This window comes from Parasteatoda tepidariorum, chromosome 6 (genome assembly GCF_043381705.1).
Source record: "Parasteatoda tepidariorum isolate YZ-2023 chromosome 6, CAS_Ptep_4.0, whole genome shotgun sequence".
NCBI classification, from domain to species: domain Eukaryota; kingdom Metazoa; phylum Arthropoda; class Arachnida; order Araneae; family Theridiidae; genus Parasteatoda; species Parasteatoda tepidariorum.
In genome coordinates, this window is record NC_092209.1 from 239,841 (window position 1) to 258,592 (window position 18,752).

Consider the following 18,752-nt stretch of genomic DNA (forward strand, 5'->3'; position numbering starts at 1 on the left):
ATTTCGGACGAATAATGGAAGAATCGTCTGCCGAAGACAAAACTTAATTCGTTTACATCCATCTTTCTTGTTTTCTGCCCTAGAAAGGGTTTATTCGATTAACAAAATAATAATGAAGATAAACAAATTTGTGAAGGGTCCGATTAAAAGAAAAATCATTTTGTGAGGGGTCCGTTTTTAAGTTAAAATATTTTGTGAAGGGTCCGTTTTTATGAAAAGATATTTTGTGAAGGGTCAATTTAACGGACCCAAATTTCTTCTAAACAGCTGTATACACACCTTGCATATCATCAACAAATTTTAATTTTAAGATCGATGTATGATTTAGAAATAATATCAAGTATAAGGCTTCAACTTGAAATTTTCAGAGATTTTACACAACGTCACCTAAAATTAACAAAAATCAGTTTAAAAAAACTGAGATTGATGTTGATTTGGCCAAATAAAAACTTTATTATATCAAAGATGTTGCTAATAATTGTTTCTAGGCAAATATAAGATTTAGACTTGAGACTTTGTACTGCGTGTGTAAGAATATATATATGTATAAACTGCAATATGCTATATTACTGTGTTACAACTTGATACTAATATAAAAAATATTAAACGCAACAAAATTCTGTAAAATGTGCTGTTTATGAAGTTGTTTGTTCAGAAAATCTTTGCATGTTGGAAATATTTTTTCAATACATTAAGCTAGATTGATGCTCTTCTTTGCTTAACAAACTATTTAACGGCAACAGTTATGATAAAATGTGACTATTTTTTTAATAAATCCTTATTTACCTGCTCTCTTCAGCATTTGAAAAAGACTGTTTATATATAAATTAACGTCCTACTTTTATAGTATTATAATTTTAAATGTATAAATTTCTTTTTTAGATTTCCCTATTCATCCTAAAGTGGCAGAATCCACAGCCATAAAAGTATTACATAACCACAGTAAGGGAACTTCCATTGGATATGATTCTCCTGATCTTCAAAATGTTTCTCAAGATGAGAATCATTCCTCCAACTTGAATGACAGTCATCATCATAGAAAGAAAGCTTCATCGGAAAATGCAAAGATCCTTGCAAGTATGTTTTTCTACATGTTCATTTCATCTTTTAGAAACATGTGCTCTTTTTAATTTGTCTCAAAAAAATAACATAATTGCCAATGATTCTTACTTAATGGTTTCTAAATGTTACTTTTTTTTGATGCTGGGCCGCTATTTCTTTCTATCTATTTTTTACAGAATTGATTAATTTACCACCCCTAGCAACGATTTTACATCAGCCCCAGTTGGGCTTAAAATTGGCTAGGTCCCGTAAGAACATGCACCAAGGGACCTATATTGGTATGTCTAGATTTTTCAATATTGGTCCTAGAATGACTTTCAATATCGTAACAAGATTTGTTTCAATCTAGGACCAATAGTGAAAAATCTAGACACCCCGATTTTTACCCAACATTATTGTAAGTCTATAAGGGTCCTACATAGAAAATGATATTTGTCAATTATTGAAAGCCATTCTAGAACCAATATTACAAAATATAGTCATCCTAATATTGGCTTGTAGAGTGTTGGTTGAGGCAAGTGTGTTCAGATCACGGCTGCAAGTTGCCCATGTGGGGCTAGGCTAAAGGACCCTGTTGTGTCTAATCTAGACTGAGTAGCAACAGTACGAGGAGTTAAATGTCGCAATTGTAAATTGCAAGTCACTTGTTCACTGTGTTCCATGCATCAAACTAGGCATGCTCAGATCACGTCCGAAAGTCACCTATTTAGAATGTTCGTTAGGGACGGCCCGCGAGCCCCCCTTTGTGGGGCTAGACCACTGACAATGACCTTCTTCTATCAACAGGTACCCAAGATAAAACAAGTTAACATGTCTTATATACTAGTGAACTGGAATTTAATAATAGTGGTAGCTACGCTACAGGCTCTGTATCGTAAGCCTAAAAGGGTTATATATAGAAATTAATATTGGTCCTATGTTCAAAACCTTTCAAGGACTAATATTAAAAAATTAAGATACCCCAATAGTGGCCCTATATTGTAAACCTTTAAAGGTCCTACATAGAAATAAATATTTGGCCACAATATAAAGCCGTTCTACGACCTTTTATTACAAAACTTATACACCTCTATCTCGATCCGATATCGAAAGCCATTCTAATAACATTGTCTAGAAAGATATAAGACCATTACAGGCTCGTTATTAAGGTCCAGTTTTGTATTTAAATCTATTAAGTATCTATTAACTATCTGGAAAGACTTAAATTATTTTTATAATGACTTTCTATATCTAGTTCCCAAATAAGTGATTTACAATACAAACAAACCTACCTATAACAGAGTTTTCTTTTTTGTTCATGAGACATTTTTGTTTTTTCATAATTCTCCAAGTACAATGTAAACATTCACCCTTTGGAAAAAAATAATTTTTCTTTGTTTGTCTATGAAACTTGATAGTTTGTCTATGAAACTTCTGATAGAAATTTTGGTAAAATTGTACAGGATTGAAGGAAAATTTTTGTTTAGGATTATTTAATATGAAATAAGAAAATCACAGTGTAAATGCTTTGTCTTAAAACTCTCAGCTGATCCAAATATCTCTAAATTAATTAATTAATAGAATAAACACATATTTTAAAAGGGAAAAATTGCTTTTACTCATTATATGGCTTTTGAGGATAATACAGTGTGATTTGACATAGAAAACTGAACGATGTATGGGGTCTTAAAAATTTATTCTTATTCTTGATATTACAGGATGCAAAAAAATAGGTTACTTAAGCTGCACTTGAGCTATTGGCTCCATTTAAGAGTGGGATTAGAAGACACAATGTGCAAACTGTTTTATCACTGTATTTACAGAATCATTGAATGTGATTTTCACCTTGGTCAAGATTTATGTTTAATGTTGCAAGAGTTAAAAAATTAGATTGATAAAGCTGCATTTGAAATATTGGCAATAGAGTGAGGCTCAGAAGACGTGATGTATAATCCAATTAAACACTCTATTTTCACTGAAATACTGGAAATGATAACTACAAAAATTTTAGCTTAGAGCCGTTGTGGTTCGGGAGGTAGAGCGTTCGCCTTTCAATGGGTTCGAATATCAGCAATGGTTGATACAAATTCCACACCTGAGTCGGTGCGAGCTGGCAAAAAGTATCCTGAGAGGTAAATGGATCATGGGTTAGAGTCCCCTTATGGTCAGGCTAACCATGGAATGCTTTTGTGGTTTTCCACTTCATGAAATGCAAATTCGGGTTAGTTCCATCAAAAAGGCAAAGTTTTCCCAATGCTTGATCCAGGAGTTCCCTTGTTTTCTGGATTAGATTCAAAATTACAAGTCTACGGAGTTGAACATTGGTAGTCATAAACCCAGAATTGGGTCGGTTGTTTATAAAATAAAATATTTTCACATAGGTCAAAATGACAAGCTCTGATATTAGAAAATTGAGTTACCAAGAGCACTGCATGTTTTGATTTCATTGTAAAAGTAGCAATCGAGTTATATTGATAGCTAGCAAATTTCATGGCCCGATGCCCGTGATATTTGAAAACAAATATGATTTTAGAGAAAAGCATTTATTATTTTAACTTTTTGGTTTTATTTAACGACTTTAAAATATCTGGTCAATCGGGCAATTTTATGTAAGGTTTATATTGACTGAATAACAGCTATAAAGCACCGGTTGAGTCGAACATTTCTATATTGAACTAGCATAGGCTGAATAAGGAATATAAAATATCGGTTGAACTTAACAAATCTGTATAGGACTGATATTGGCAAGATAGGGGCGATAAAATGTTGGATGAATCGAGCTATTATATATATGACCCACATTGGCTGTATAGCAGCTTTAAAATATTGGGTAAATCTTACAATTCTATATATGGCTTGTATTAACTGAATATCGGCTATGAAATATCGGTTGTATCGAGCATATATATAAATAAATAAGTCAAAGGGTGGTAGTCTTGCAAGCAGGACAAACAGGCACACAATTTTAAAAAGAGCTAATTAATTTTATTTAACCATCTTAATCAGAGAATGTATATCCAAGTGACACAAAATCGATACAAGTGCTCCTCGGTAGAAGCTAGGGAAAATCTTGCACAATAAATCTGTAAAATGTTTTGTTTTAGGGGATAAGGGAAATCTTGATCATTTTTGCCTGAAAAAATTTTTTGTTTTGATAATAGAATTTTTTTTTGTTTCTGAAGTAATTAAATCCAAACTGTAATGAATGATATTTCTCCTTGAATGAGGCGGAGTAAGAACAAATCACTGACGGAACAATCCAAAGCACCACGGGTTGAAGTATACGCAATTTATCTTTCTAGTCCAAAGGGGTTGTAAAATATTAAAGGTCTTCAGTAGTGTTCATTGTCTTTAGAACTTATGGGCATAACATGTTGCAGACATAAATAAAACATAAGCACCCATTCATCATGCAATTCTATTGATTAAAGAAGTTGCAATTTGTTGGAGAAGAATTTGTTGTTCCTGAGGTGCTTAAAAGAATTTTAATGATGAAATTTGGTTATCATCATTGAAGAAAATAAACATTAAACATTATACTATTGTCCATTTAAATCACATATTCTATATCTTCGATGTACCTCCTTCCCTACATTTTATAAATGCATGCACTTGAAACCATTCTTAATCTTCAGTAAACAGATATATATAATGTTTAATAACTGTTCAGGAATAATAGGACCGTATTCAAGAAAATTAAACTAATAATGAGGCTTGAACAATTCCAAAAATATTTAAAACTATGCATTTAATTATAAAATAATAAAATTTAAACACATAAAAATTATATGTAAAAAAACGCAATATCCTACTTATGTGTATCAAAATATCTATTCTTTTATTTAGCTCGTAAACGTTTTATATCGAATCTGCTGTAAGGATTTGTCCATTTAATTTTAATTATGAAACCAACTCCTCAGCCTTTTTTAATCTGTTCACAAATGTGCTTATACACAGTTATTTACTGCAATGTCATGGTGACTGTCTTACTTAGTTTGAATTTCTTTTAACTTCTTGAAGAAAATACTTGGGAGAAACAGGTATTTTCCTAACTTGCCGGCCCTGATTTTTTCCCCAAGGTTCTTTGTTTAATCTTTAGACAATGCAGTGCCTGCTATGGTGCTGCACAGATTCTGCTACCTGGATCCTAGATAAAATTACCAATGTTTTGCAATTGTAGGTAATATTTTAAACTAATATATCAAATAAAGGCATGTTATTTTTTTTTTTATACAAATGAGATTGACTTGCAATTTTAGTTTTCTAATAAATGTAGTGCTTAGTCAAATAAATTTCAAAATCAATGAAAACAATAATCTATTATAAGTTACAACATTAAGAAAGAAAAAAAAATTAAGCACATTTATTTTCTCTTTTATATATATGCTTGGGGCCTTAAATTTGAAACCTTAATTTCCATTACCTCTTTTAAAGCAATGTGAAAAAGTGAAAAGCTTTTAAAATTGCCTTAAAAAGAACCTTCAATAATGAGACTTATTCTTACAATATAACCAAGAAAATGCTATAAATACAAGCAATTTGTGTTTTAGACTTCTAAGGTAAAACATAAATAAAAAAATAATAATGATAAATAAATAAAGTGCCTGAAGCTTCAGAATAATTTCTTACTAATTAAAAAAAATATTTTTAATCTTTAAAAGCGAAGATTCCTAGTTTTAAGAATCTTAAATATTTCAATAAACCACTTATAGTGATTTTTCCTAATAAAATTAATTAAATCTGTCACTAAAAATTTATTCATTTTAATATACTATGCCAATTATATATAGTTAATTTGTGCCACAATTGGTATTGCCCGATCACCTAACCCATCATAACACTTACTTAAATTCTAATTAATTACCCTTTTTGACACTTAACTTTCAGCTGGAAGACTATTGAATTGAAATGCAACTAATTTCTTCTATGGTGAATTTATTGTCAGCAAAGTTTTTATATACCTACAAATGTGTTGTCGGTAGTTTTCGGTTAGCTGCATGTAAGGAAATGTAACTCTTTTTTAAAACTTTTATTTTATTAAATTTTTTAGTTAATGTCCATTTTGTTCCTTTTTTTTTTCTTCTTTCTTCTTTAAGCCGCAATGGCTCAGGGGATAGAGCGTTGGCCTTCCCATGAAATGAATCTCCAACAATAACTGGCCGAAACGAATCCGCATCCGGCTTGCACCGACCACAGTGCTGACATGAAATATCCTCAGTGGCAGACGGCCTTTGCCATCAGGCTAACTGGCGGAGGTTCTCGTGGTCTTCCTGTCCGTGTAACGCAAATGCTGGTTAGTTCCATCAAAAAGTCCTCCACAAAGGCAAATTCTCCCAATACTTGACCCCGGAGTTCTCTTGTCTTCTGGATTGGGTTCAAAATTACAAGACTACAGAGTGGAACATTAGTAGTCGGAAACCCAAAAATTGGGTTGGCTGTTCAAGGATAGTTATAAAATTAAAATAACATATTTTTAAAAAAATAATAATAATTAAAGTTAATGGAGATCTAACTTTCTTGATGACCTTTGCTTGTGCACGTCCAACCAAGAAACAAATCATAAATCCAACCAGTCACAAATAATGAAGAAAATCAAGGTTAAATTTTTTTTTTTTAAATTTGCATGAAGGTAACTCTCCAAGATGTGAGGAAAATTCCCATAAAGAGGGTCACCACCATGGTCCAGGAATCGGGATCCGCCAGACTCTCAAAAAACAGTCCTCCCTCTTTGGCACTCCAAACATCTCCAACCTTGCTGGCTCCTCTACTGAGCGTGAAGCTGCTAGGATTGAGGCATTCAACAAACTGTTAAATAGTCAAAACACTGATTTGAGTAAGTCTTATTATTTTTCTATAAGAGTTTTGAATAAGACAAGGAAAGTTTTCTCCTTTCTTTTTCAAGGAAATAATTAAACATCTTTCTAAATATTTAATTACAGTTTATTTTTAAAAATTATTTAAGTAGTAATATTTTATTTTTCAAGCATCTATGACTTGATGACTATATTGTTAGAAATTTAATATTATCTTTTTAAGAAAGCTCTATTAAAGATTGCTTTGCATTCTAACATTTCTCTAAATAGCAACATTACCAATGCTATTTTAAGACTCTGAGGAAGAAGTTTTACCTCGTTTTTTCCTTAAATTTGAATTTCTTTATGTTAATATTTCAAAACATTTGTCTTTAAAATTGACATAAGACTAGAATTTTGTAAAAAATAGGTTATAAATAATTTTAAAAATATAAATTATACACATTTAGTTCACATTCTATTATTTAATTTGTTTTCTATATATTTTGCCTAATTGCATTTGTCTAAATATAAATCGTCAATTTTATGTTTTAAATTAATATTATTTTAAATGAGTATGTTAAAAAAGTGCAACAATGTATAAGACTAAATTAAATTTTTGATTAATCTTTAAAACTAATTTAGGAACTTTAAGATTTATTTAAATTTAAGTTATTTATAATGCTGATTTTATGGTCCTTAATATTTTATTAAATAGAAATTTAAAAATTATGAAAAAAAATTCTAAATTTTTTTTTTAAGAATCTAGTAAACCTGAAAGTATCAAGGAAGCTGTGTTGGTTTGTGTATTTTAATCCTAGGGTGTAACGATAAATTAACTGTTATTTTTATGTGCTTTTTTAATTGTATCTAATATTTTATTTTTTCAGAGGAGCTAAGGAAATTAAGTTGGTCTGGTATACCGGCTACAGTGCGACCAGTCACCTGGAAACTTTTGGCAGTATGTATTACTTCACCTGAAATTTTCACCCTTGTTTTTTATTTTTTTAAATGTATGCCATACAGATTTTATGAATTTTTTTTTCAATTAAATTGAACTTTTTGTATTCTTACTGAAGCTAGTTATTACCGTTTTTTTTTTTTTTTTTAAAAAAAATCTCAAATGAGAAGAGAAAAATAATGATTATTTCTTTCCTCTCTGATGCGCAAGAAGAACAGACAAGAAAGACAAAAAAATTCTGCAGAAAAAAAAATTTTTTTTGAAAAATTATGTAGCCAACATTTTTCCCTTTCCAGATTAAAAATCTTTCTGCAAAAATTCTGTAACGTTCTGCGACAGTGTCGCGGCGTCGACCCAATTCTGCCATGGGACTGAGGCACCTCAGGATGCTTTGGAAACCACTGCTATTCTGGAAAGGAAAAAAAATTTGATGAGTGAAGTTTAGGCTTTAAATTTGTCTCTCAATATAATTTTAAAAAATCATGCATCATATTTTGTTTTATAAAATTTATTGTATTTGTTTTCTTACTAAGACAAAATTCTTTTAATGCCTCGATGATCTAAAATGTGTAGGGTAGTAAGAGCTTTTTTAATCTAAAGATTGTTGTTCTTTATTTGCTTTTTTTTCTAATATTTTTTTAAATCTTTCCAAATGGCAGTGGAGCAATTATTTCTTTGGATATCCAGGGAAATTATTATAAGCTTAAACTATACAAACATGCCTTCAGTATTTCTTTTGGAATGTTTTTATCAATTATACTTCTTAAAATTTATAATTAAAGTAAGTTATTTTTAAGATAAACATTTCAATGTATAAAATAAATGAAAATAGTTGAGAAAAAAATATAAAAGTGTTTTTTAAATCTGCGTGATGAATCTCAAAACAAATTTATGCTTGTTCAACTACATAAATGTGTTACCGAAGCAAAAATGTTTTTATTCTTTTACTATTTTAATATGTTTTTGTAACATTAATGATAGGGCTATTTACCAACATGCTTTGAGAGACGCAAGCCCTTTCTTGAAAGAAGAAAAGCAGATTATTTGGCCTTTATAAGTCGGTATTATGACATGCGGGATGAGGAAGGTCATCACGAGACTTATAGGCAGGTTAGTCTTCTTTAATTCATTCAACATTCTTAATAGAGTTTTTTTTTAACGTTTTTTACATTGAAACTATGTAGAAATGGCCAAAAAAGTGATAATTATAGAAAAACATTTGGAAAATGTGGTGAATATATCTGGAATTCTATATTTGTTTGTCTCTCAAATCATTGGAATTTCAAAAATTAGATGATGAGATCATTCCAAACTGATGGTTAAAAGTACATTTTAAATTTGTGTGCCATAATAACATCATATTAAAAGCATCAACATTTTAAAAGCTATGTAGAAATGGCCAAAAAAGTGATAATTATAGAAAAACATTTAAAAAATGGGGTGAATGTATCGTAAACCGTTGCGAACCAAGCTTGTCAAATAATTTTAACTCAAATTTAAATTTGCATGTAATTTTGAAGAAAAAAAATATGGAAATTGTTGTGAAAACAGTATCTAAACAGCGGCAAAACAATCAGCAAGCTCAAATGCAAAATTTGTTTGTTGTAATGACATTGAAATTTAAAAAACTTTTTGGAGATGGTCGTAAAATTACGTTTATTTATGGCGGAATCGTTGCGAATATAGTGTGTCAGAAAATAGTAAATCAAATTCTGTGTCATAATAACATTGTATTAAGAGCTTCAAACTTTAAAAATCAATAGATAGCTTTCTGAAAAATGATTGGAAATCGACAGAAATTTAAGATGAAATCATGGCAACTCAAGCACATCAAAAGTGATGACTTGAATTGGAAAATTTTATAAAGTATTTTGATACAAGTGTTATAAATTAATGACACTAAATAATGTTTAAGTATGATATTTTCATGTGTACTCACAAATTTAGGGAAACTCGTTTTTACATACATTAGTAGTACAGTGCCCGCCGCTAATGAAATCACCGGATAATAAGATCAGCCGCTTTATAAAATGAAATCGGCAAAAACCGAATAGTTACTATATTAATACATGTTAAAAACATCCTTTAATAAAATCAATGCCGCCGCTTTTTAAAATCAAAATTTTGACTACTTAATAAATCAAAGGTGCAATATTTCAGCTTTTTTTGTTCTTATTTATAAAATTTTATTTTTTCGAAGTTTAAAGATTTTTTTAGAAGAAGCAACAGTTACTCACAAACCTGTGAAACAGGTGTGGTTAGCACTTTCCTGCGATATACATAGTGTAAGAGTTAAGGAAAAATGTGGGTGGTAAGCGGCGAGTTCATAGAAATCAATTTATCAATGTTAATTCCTTGACTTGAATGAAGTTTGGAGAAACCTATCTCACTCAACAGGGGGTCGAATTCTTATCTTACTTTTTATTGAATGAACCATAGAAGGGAGAGAAGTTTCTTTTGTTATCTATCTTAACAGAAAACATGAATAGATTTCCAAAAACTGTCTGTGCTCATGTTCCATATTATTCAAGCCATTTGAGTAAATTATAGTTAGAGTTAGAGCACATATAATTTTTAAGTTCGTTTGGTGTTAAATTTTATCAGCATGCCGAAAAGGAAGGGTTTGAGTCTTAAAGATAAATTCGAAGTGTTGCAAAACTATGATAAGCTTCCTAAATGTTGTCAACGTGAAGCTTCGATGGAGATGGGGCTCATAATTGTTTCGAAGAAATGATCAGCAAGGAAGAAAATGAAATGGACGAGAATTTTTCACGTTACGTAGCTATTGACAATAACCTGCAAACATCAGGAGAAAAATCTGATTCTGAAATTGTTACAGACATCAAAAATTGCGAAGTTATTTCCCATCAAGAAATGGAAGAATCAGACTCAGAAGATGAAATAAACTCATCGGTGCCATCTTCAATGGAAGTCAGAAAAGCACTTAATGTATTGCGGCAAGCTTTAGAACAAAGAGGAGGAATATCGAAAACTGTAAAAACTTCTATAAACTCTCAAATGATGTTGAAACGTTAACTTTAAATACTGCAACTCAAGCAACCATTGATCGGTTTCTTGCAAAACTTTTGTAAATTTAATCTTATGTAGGGTTTTACTTTATTAAAATAATTAAGTTAGTTAAAATAAAGCATTAATGTGGTCACTATTTCAGCTTTTAAAGTGTGTGCATTTAGAATATATCATAAAAATTTATTTATTTTTTTTCAAATATTGAATCGCCTCTTAATAAAATCAGCCGCTTAATAAAATCAAAAGAGCATAAAACGAAAGTGATTTTAATAAACGGCGGGCACTGTATATCAATTTGATATTAATTTTTTATTTGTATGTTGTATGAAATGTAAAATAATTAATTAGCATATTCAAAATCTTCAGCTATTCTTTTTTATCATGTAATTTTTATTGTCGGAAAGTTAATGTTTTTTAAATATTTATTGATAATATTAGGTAATGGATGGAAAATTTCATGATTATACTTCATAATAACTTAATTATTTTAATTTAGAACATAAGTATTATTTAAACATTTGTTTTAAATAAACTAATAATAACCAAATTTAAACCACCAAAAAAACCTGGTTTGAACCAGAAAAACAATGTTATTCCTTTTTTTTAAAGAGAAATAAGCATTTTTTTTAAGCTTTACTGAAAGGACTATTTTTGTTCATGAACTTAGGGTTTTTTTCCAAAATACCAATTTTTTAAAAGTTATTGCAGTTTTTTATTGCTTTCAAGCAATAAATTTATTATTTTTTTTGGCTTTTCGAACTCTAGCGATAGATTATGTCAGCGGTTCCCAAATGGTGTTTCATGAAGTTATAAAATCCCGTGGTAGCGTTAAAGGGGTTTTAATAGTTAAAAAATTTTTCAACAGGCTTTTTTTTAGCATTTGTGGAATCTGAAATTATATTTAGATATAATTAACAATCCATAATTTATTTAATATTTTAATTGCCTTAATGAATTTATATTTAAAGTAACAGAATTTATAGAGTAAGAGAATTTTCATTTCTTAAAATAAGAGAAATGAAATATGTATAATTTTTTAACTACAATTATTAAAAATTTATAAAAAAAAAAAAGGGCATTCATTTCTAAAAAAAATACTATACTGTTTAACATTGCGCTTTTCAAATTAAAAAAAAAAAGAATCTTTAATGAAGAAATAAGTTTTTATCTGGAGTAGATTCATCTGTGAATTCAACTGTCAAACATAAAATTAAATGAAAGATTTTTTAATGATCGAACAATAAAAAAATTTCATTCATCTGATTAAATATAAAAAGTCTAAAAGTTAAAATGAAGTAGTCTTTTAATGATTAATATTCTCAGCTGTCTTTATTTGCTTGAATTATGACGTTAGGATTCCACTGGAAGAAGCTTGAGTTCTATAACCAGAAAAAATTGGAAATCGCTGGCTTAAGTGATAAAATTTCGTGTGAAGTACTGAGCTGCCAGAGGGAAAATATCGGATCCAGCTGGCACCTCAATGTAGAGGAGGAAAGAGAGGGGGGAAAGTTATATATTTTATAATAAAAAAAATTCTTTTTGTTTTAATTTGTGATTATTTATTCATTGAAGAAAGTTTTATTTCTTTCTTGATTTCTTTTTGTAAGCTGGATGTCAAAAAGTAACAGAGAAAAAAGAAGAAAAAAGGTTAAATAAAATAAAAAATTAAAGAGTAAATAATTAGATGTTGCAAGTTTTAAATCTTATTACTTATCTCAAAATTTTAAAATATAAAATACTCAACAGAGATAGAAGCAGATTCCAATTTGAACTTTTATATCTCATATTATTATAAATTGTTAACAATTATTTATCATTTATTGTTTGTTTTTTTAAAGCATTTGAGTTTCCAGGTAATTGTTCAACTCATTGTGATTAATTCCTACATTTAATTATAATAATTATGTATTTATAAACAAAATGATTTTTTCTGAAAAATATTGACTTTTAAGAAAGGGTAAAAATCGATGAATAAAGAGGTTGGTGAGCAGAGTGTTCTAGGTAAATAAAAATGATCTTTTAATGCAGTTCCAATGTGATTCTGATCAGAGCTACAAATATCCTGCTTTCTTTGTTAATCCTAAGCTTATCTTCTGACATGTGAAGGGGTGGTCTAAGATGGCAGTTCCAATATCCTTAAATAAGTGCATGCCAATTTTAAACAGATCCATAACATATTTATATAAACAAACTGGATAAAAAAAATTTGATTAAATTTTTTAAAAACATATGGTTAGCAATAAGATGTTAAAATACATAATTGGGAGAAAAGGTTTTAAAAGAAACTCTCTCATTGATAAATCATTACAAAGGATTCGATAGTCTTAGCAGCTATGACCGATTTCCTTGATGATTTTCATTATTACACCTGTTCAATAAAAATAATAAATTGGTATCAAAAAATGGTTTGACATTAAAGCATGTTATGGTAAGTAAGTGAAGAGTTTAGTGTAACTGAGCTGTATTGCATTCATTCACCTAAAAATGCAAATCCTTGTTTTCCTAAATACTGCTTGATACAGTGTTTTGTTTTATAGATCCACATAGACGTGCCCAGAATGAGTCCGCTAGTTCCGTTGTTTCAACAAGACATTGTACAGAAAGTGAGAATCTTGTTGTTTTTTTTTTATGGTACTTGAACTGTGACATATTATTATTACATTAATGTGTGTGTGTATAGGCATTTGAAAGGATACTCTACATCCTGGCTATTCGTCATCCTGCCAGTGGCTATGTTCAAGGAATGAATGATCTGGTGACACCCTTTTTTGTTGTATTCTTGCAAGACTACATACCTACTGGTGAGTTTACAACACTCTTTCATTTTAATACTGTTTTCCAATCGCAAATGCTTTTATATAAAATTGCTCCACTCCTAATTCAATTTATTCTATTTCTCCATAATACATTTTTCTCATTTAATTGTTTTCAAAAGTGAAAAAAGCTGTATATAAAAAATAAAATAAAAACTTTTTTCTAACAATTCCAGGTAGAGTAAATTTAACTGTTCCGCTTGAAACTGCTATTCCAAATAACCCCATATCAAGCAGTTATAAAAATACTCTTAAAATTCCTGAATATTGCTATTTCAACATATCGGTAATTAAAGCAAAAAACAATGTGCCTAAAGCTCAAATCAAATACAGAAATGAACATATTATAATGACATTAGAAAAGCAAAAAGATGTACAAAGTGGTTCTACCCAATTGAAACAGAGGATCAACTTTGTAATAAAAAGAAGGAAGATAAGAGGAGGCAAAGGAATAAATTAAAAGATGTTTCCATACATTGGGAAAAAGTGCAATATTATAATAATCATTAACTAAATTCGAAATATGGAATGATTCCCAAAAATTAAGTCCGGTAGATTAGTGCTACAAAACTCAAACCTATGATTGAAATTCAAAATATGTAGGGGATTGCTTAATATCCTGATTTTTGACATATCATTCATGCTTAAGTCCAATATATCATAGATCATACACACATAAAATGTGATAAATGCTGCTGCTATTAATATCAGTTATAGGTTGGTGAAATTTAATTTAATTAAAAGGAGAAAAATGACTCAAATTTATTCAAAATCTTATCGGTCTGATTTTCAGATAAACAATTAATTGTTAAATGAAAGGGAAAATACAAGCAAGAAATTCACTGTCAGCAGCAATAGCTTTAATGTAAATGAGCTCTTCATAGAGAAGATAATTATTAGAACAAATTTTAGAAACACTGTAAACATCCTAAAGCTGCTGTCTTTTTGGTTAGGGGGATGGAATGAAAGATTATGAGGAGGGAGTGAAACCACAAACAGCTTCTGATAAATAGTAATGAGAAATTCATCACATTTCTGAGAATATCTAAGAATAATAAACATTCGACTGTTCAAATATGAATTGAATACAAGGATCTATAGAATTCATAATATTGAGTTATCTATTTATGAAGGAGTTTCATTTCAAAATAGTGCATATACAGGCCACTTAAAAGCTGAGAGGGTTACCTTTTGCTTTGCCACCAATCATTTAATGAAATTTATCATTAAAAGTGAAACTAGATTTCTAGCTCAACTTGACTAAAGTGGAAATGTTGTTATAAGTCAATTTATGGCATCCTTAAGGGGAACAGTTTTTAGATTGAAAGAGATCATCATGTTTTCACTAGGATTAAATGCTCATTAAATTAACAAATTTATATGAGTTTTAAACTGCAAAATTATTCATTCTAAGAAGTGCAGATAAAATTTGAAACAAGATGCTTGGCTAATTTATAAGAAGTGGTGCGGATATTAGAAACAATGTGTTTTGTCTCATGAACTTTAGATAAAGCATAAAATGTAGCACAGTGTAGGTGTAAGAGAGCATGCATTTTAAATGATTATTAAAACACTTCGTTTTTATTGTAGTGCATTAATACTAGGATCTTACTTTATATGGGTCTTCCTCGTTTAATTTTTGAAATTCCTCTAGATATTTAACTTAGTTTAAAACTACAATTAGATCCCCCTTATCTACTTTCGTAATAATATCATCTGGGTTATTCTTCAATCCAGGCTGGTTTAGATTGATCTTTTGCCCCCTCACACCTATTTTATATCTCAGTGTTTTCATCATAGAAAAAAAATGGGTGAGAATTTCTCACCCTTTCTCAAACAGGGTGAGATTTCAAGAAGTTAAGTAAGATTTCTAAAAACTAAAAAAGCACAAAAACTCTTGAAAAAAAATCATTTCTTTAATTATAATACATTTTTAACGTTTTCTATTTTTTAAAGCATTGAATATTTTTGGTGCATCAGCATAGAAGATTTTGCCTTTAAAAGATATTTGTCCATCCTACATAAGTGCATAAAAAATTTGAACGTCTCACATGAAGAAACCTTACCTACGGTAAACACGTGGTTGCAGAGAAATGTGTTCTGAAAGGGGTTCCGTGGTTGTGTTCTGTTGTTCGAAAAGGTTCTGAACAATACTGGTAAATAGGGAAGCTAGATAACGGGGCAGATGTTGAAAATAATGAAGATCCAAGAAGAAANTTTGTAAAGACATTACTGTATCTCCTTCCCCCCTTTTTTTTCTTTGCTAGTTGTTATGCATGTGTGTCTAATGTCATTTGGTGTTTAGACTCTGAGGAAGTCTAGACTCTAAAGATCTGGAAAATATGTTTTCTAATAACTAACAAGAGTTGGAGTAAATCTATGATTCAATACTACATCTGAAAGAGTTTTCAACTTGGTGAGAAAATAAACTGATCTAAGAAGTGAAACTTTCCCTATAGAAAAGGACATGAAAAACAAATCTTAAATGTTGCTAATGAAAATTTTTTAGAGGATCAAATAAAGATGCAGATAAAGGCGAGTTTAAATTTATCCTAAAAACTTAAACATTGATTCCAAGAAGTCAATTTAATTTTATCGTGAATAGGGCAGGGAGATGTAAGAAACCTTATGTCGTCTTTTAAATATCATCGCAATATAACATAAATTCAATTTTTTTTATTAATATCAAAATTATGCAATTAGAAATCTTAAATCAATCAAAAATAGATAAAAAGGAATAAATCAGTAACAAAAGAAAATGCTACTTCTAAAAAAATGCTTCTATAACATAAAAAGTTTTGCTTAGTTTTTATGTAAACAAAAAAACATTAAAATAACAAACAAAATATTTATAAAATAAAAATAATAACTTATAGATTGAGAAATTCTTAAAAACTTTAGAGAAAATTGCTAGCAAAACTAACAAAATACTCTTAAGTATCAAGTGTTTTTATAATTAAGAAAAAAAAAACATTGCTTTTAAAAAATTAAGATAAAAATATAAACGATTAAAAATAAATGTAGGCTTTGTTTTAATTTTTCATAATTAAAAACAACTGAAGATTTATTGGTGTAAAAATGATCAAGTTCTGCCAAAATAAAATGCACAGCAATCACAAAAAAGCATAAGTCCTGCTGACAATAATCTAGAAGAATTGTAAAATCCCAGGTGAGGGAGGAAATGATAAATAAAAAAGTGAAGCATTACGTCTATGTTTTTAAGGCTGATCCTTGCTCGAAAATGTGATTTCAGATTCAATTTGCTCCTTGCGATTCAACATCACTAAATAAATATTGTTTTTGTAGCAGGACATAATCAACATCTTCTCAGCCAGACGAAATCAAAATCGCCTTCATCAGCACGGTAACAGCGTTCGTGTAGACAAGTATGTTATGTCGTTAAATCGCAAGTATCTTATATCGGTGGCTTAAATCTGAATTTGGGTGCTTCGCACGAGACGAAAGTCATTACATCGACTTGACGATGTATGCTTTTAAGTCGATAATTCACGATATATTTATTTATTGCTCAGCCCTAATTATGAAGTATAATATTCTAATTGCTTTTATTTTTTCACCTTTCTCTAAGTGTAACTTTTATTTTTTTTCTTTGTAAAACTTTTGTTAAATTTTATTAATATTGTATATACCTATATTAGTAATATATGTACCTTAAAAGTGTGCTCATTTGAATTGCATACTATGTTAACTGTTGTGTTGTACTGATAAGCTATAGTTAGACTCCTCTGAAAAAGCGATCTAAGTTCAGATTGATGAAATGTAACAATGTGTGAACTGTTGTATTGCAAAAACATCTTTTGATAAAAATAAATTTCCCTCTAGGTGCTGATGTCGAATGTTACGATGTGAGCACCCTGGATGAGGATTATCTTCAGCAGGTTGAAACAGACAGTTACTGGTGCATGGCAAAGCTTCTCGATGGAATACAAGATAACTATACTTTCGCCCAACCAGGCATTCAGAAGAAAGTTCACCTCTTGAAGGAGCTCATACAAAGGATTGATGGTAGATCTTCATTCACTTATTTGTTTATTTTATTTATTCCTAAAATGGCAACTTATTTAATCAGCAAAAAAATTTTCATATTTCATAGTTGTAGGAATTATTTTTTTTAAAAATTCATAACTTTTGTTTTTGCGGTTGTCGGAATCTTGAAATAAAATGCTATTTTGTTAATTAAAGAAGAAAAAGATTTTTTTTAAAAAATTCTTATCTTAGTTTTACTTAAAGCAGCATTTTGAAAATATTAAATTTTCTGCAAAATTGAATTTTATGAGACAAGATAAACTCAAATTGTAATACACAGGTTATCCCTTTAACTGGCTATGTAGTAGTTTCTAATATTGAAATTATTTTTAAAAGAATCAATGAATTCCCTTCAGTACATCTTTGTATTTTTTAAAATAAGAAATCATACAATGGCAACTATTTTATTAAAATAACAGCATTGTGGACATAATGTTGAAGGTTTTAAAATGTGAAATGTTTATTAGGATTTTACAATAAATTTTTAATATTTTGTGTGTATTATGCAAATTGAAAAAAGTAAATGTTGTTTTTTGAATGGATAGAAAAATTGGCACAACCAGCATAAAAATCTTTTAACTTGTTAAAAGAGAAAAAAAGAATGCCTTTACTGTTTTCTATTAATAAATACAAGCATGTCAGTGGTTATTTAAAAACTTTTTAATTAGATGCCTTTAAGAAGTTAATTAAAACCTATTTAAATAAATATATAAAAGTCTTCACATAGTAAATATATATATTACTAAAAACCTAAATTCTAATTTTAAATTTATTTTCATGAAGATTTCAGCAAAAATTGAATAAAAAAAAGACTACATAGCCAATAAAAAAAAATTTCAATTGTAAAGTATTTTAATGCGTTATAACCTCTTTATGAAATTTGTTCAAAAAACATATACATCATAAAATATTTTCCTTGAACTTCATGTTTACATGTTGAAAAGTTTAATTTTGTATGTCAAATAATTGTAATGATTTTAGTTAATAAATTATAGATATAGAGCTACGAGTATTCTGCTTTTTATTATAATTTTTTTTACAATTATAACAAGTAAAGGTGCCTTCTCT

General features: G+C 29.2%; 1 protein-coding gene across 1 annotated transcript in view; it reads left to right on the forward strand.

Moving 5' to 3' along the window:
• The window catches only part of LOC107438715 (TBC1 domain family member 22), a 40,561-nt gene that overhangs the window by 13,991 nt on the left and 7,818 nt on the right, over positions 1 to 18,752 (forward strand). The window contains exons 4-10 of the mRNA XM_016051055.4: positions 883 to 1,077; positions 6,671 to 6,874; positions 7,724 to 7,794; positions 8,776 to 8,904; positions 13,362 to 13,427; positions 13,505 to 13,625; positions 17,481 to 17,663. Of these exons, the coding sequence (XP_015906541.1) occupies positions 883 to 1,077; positions 6,671 to 6,874; positions 7,724 to 7,794; positions 8,776 to 8,904; positions 13,362 to 13,427; positions 13,505 to 13,625; positions 17,481 to 17,663 (969 nt within the window). The remainder of the gene's footprint in view (positions 1 to 882; positions 1,078 to 6,670; positions 6,875 to 7,723; positions 7,795 to 8,775; positions 8,905 to 13,361; positions 13,428 to 13,504; positions 13,626 to 17,480; positions 17,664 to 18,752) is intronic.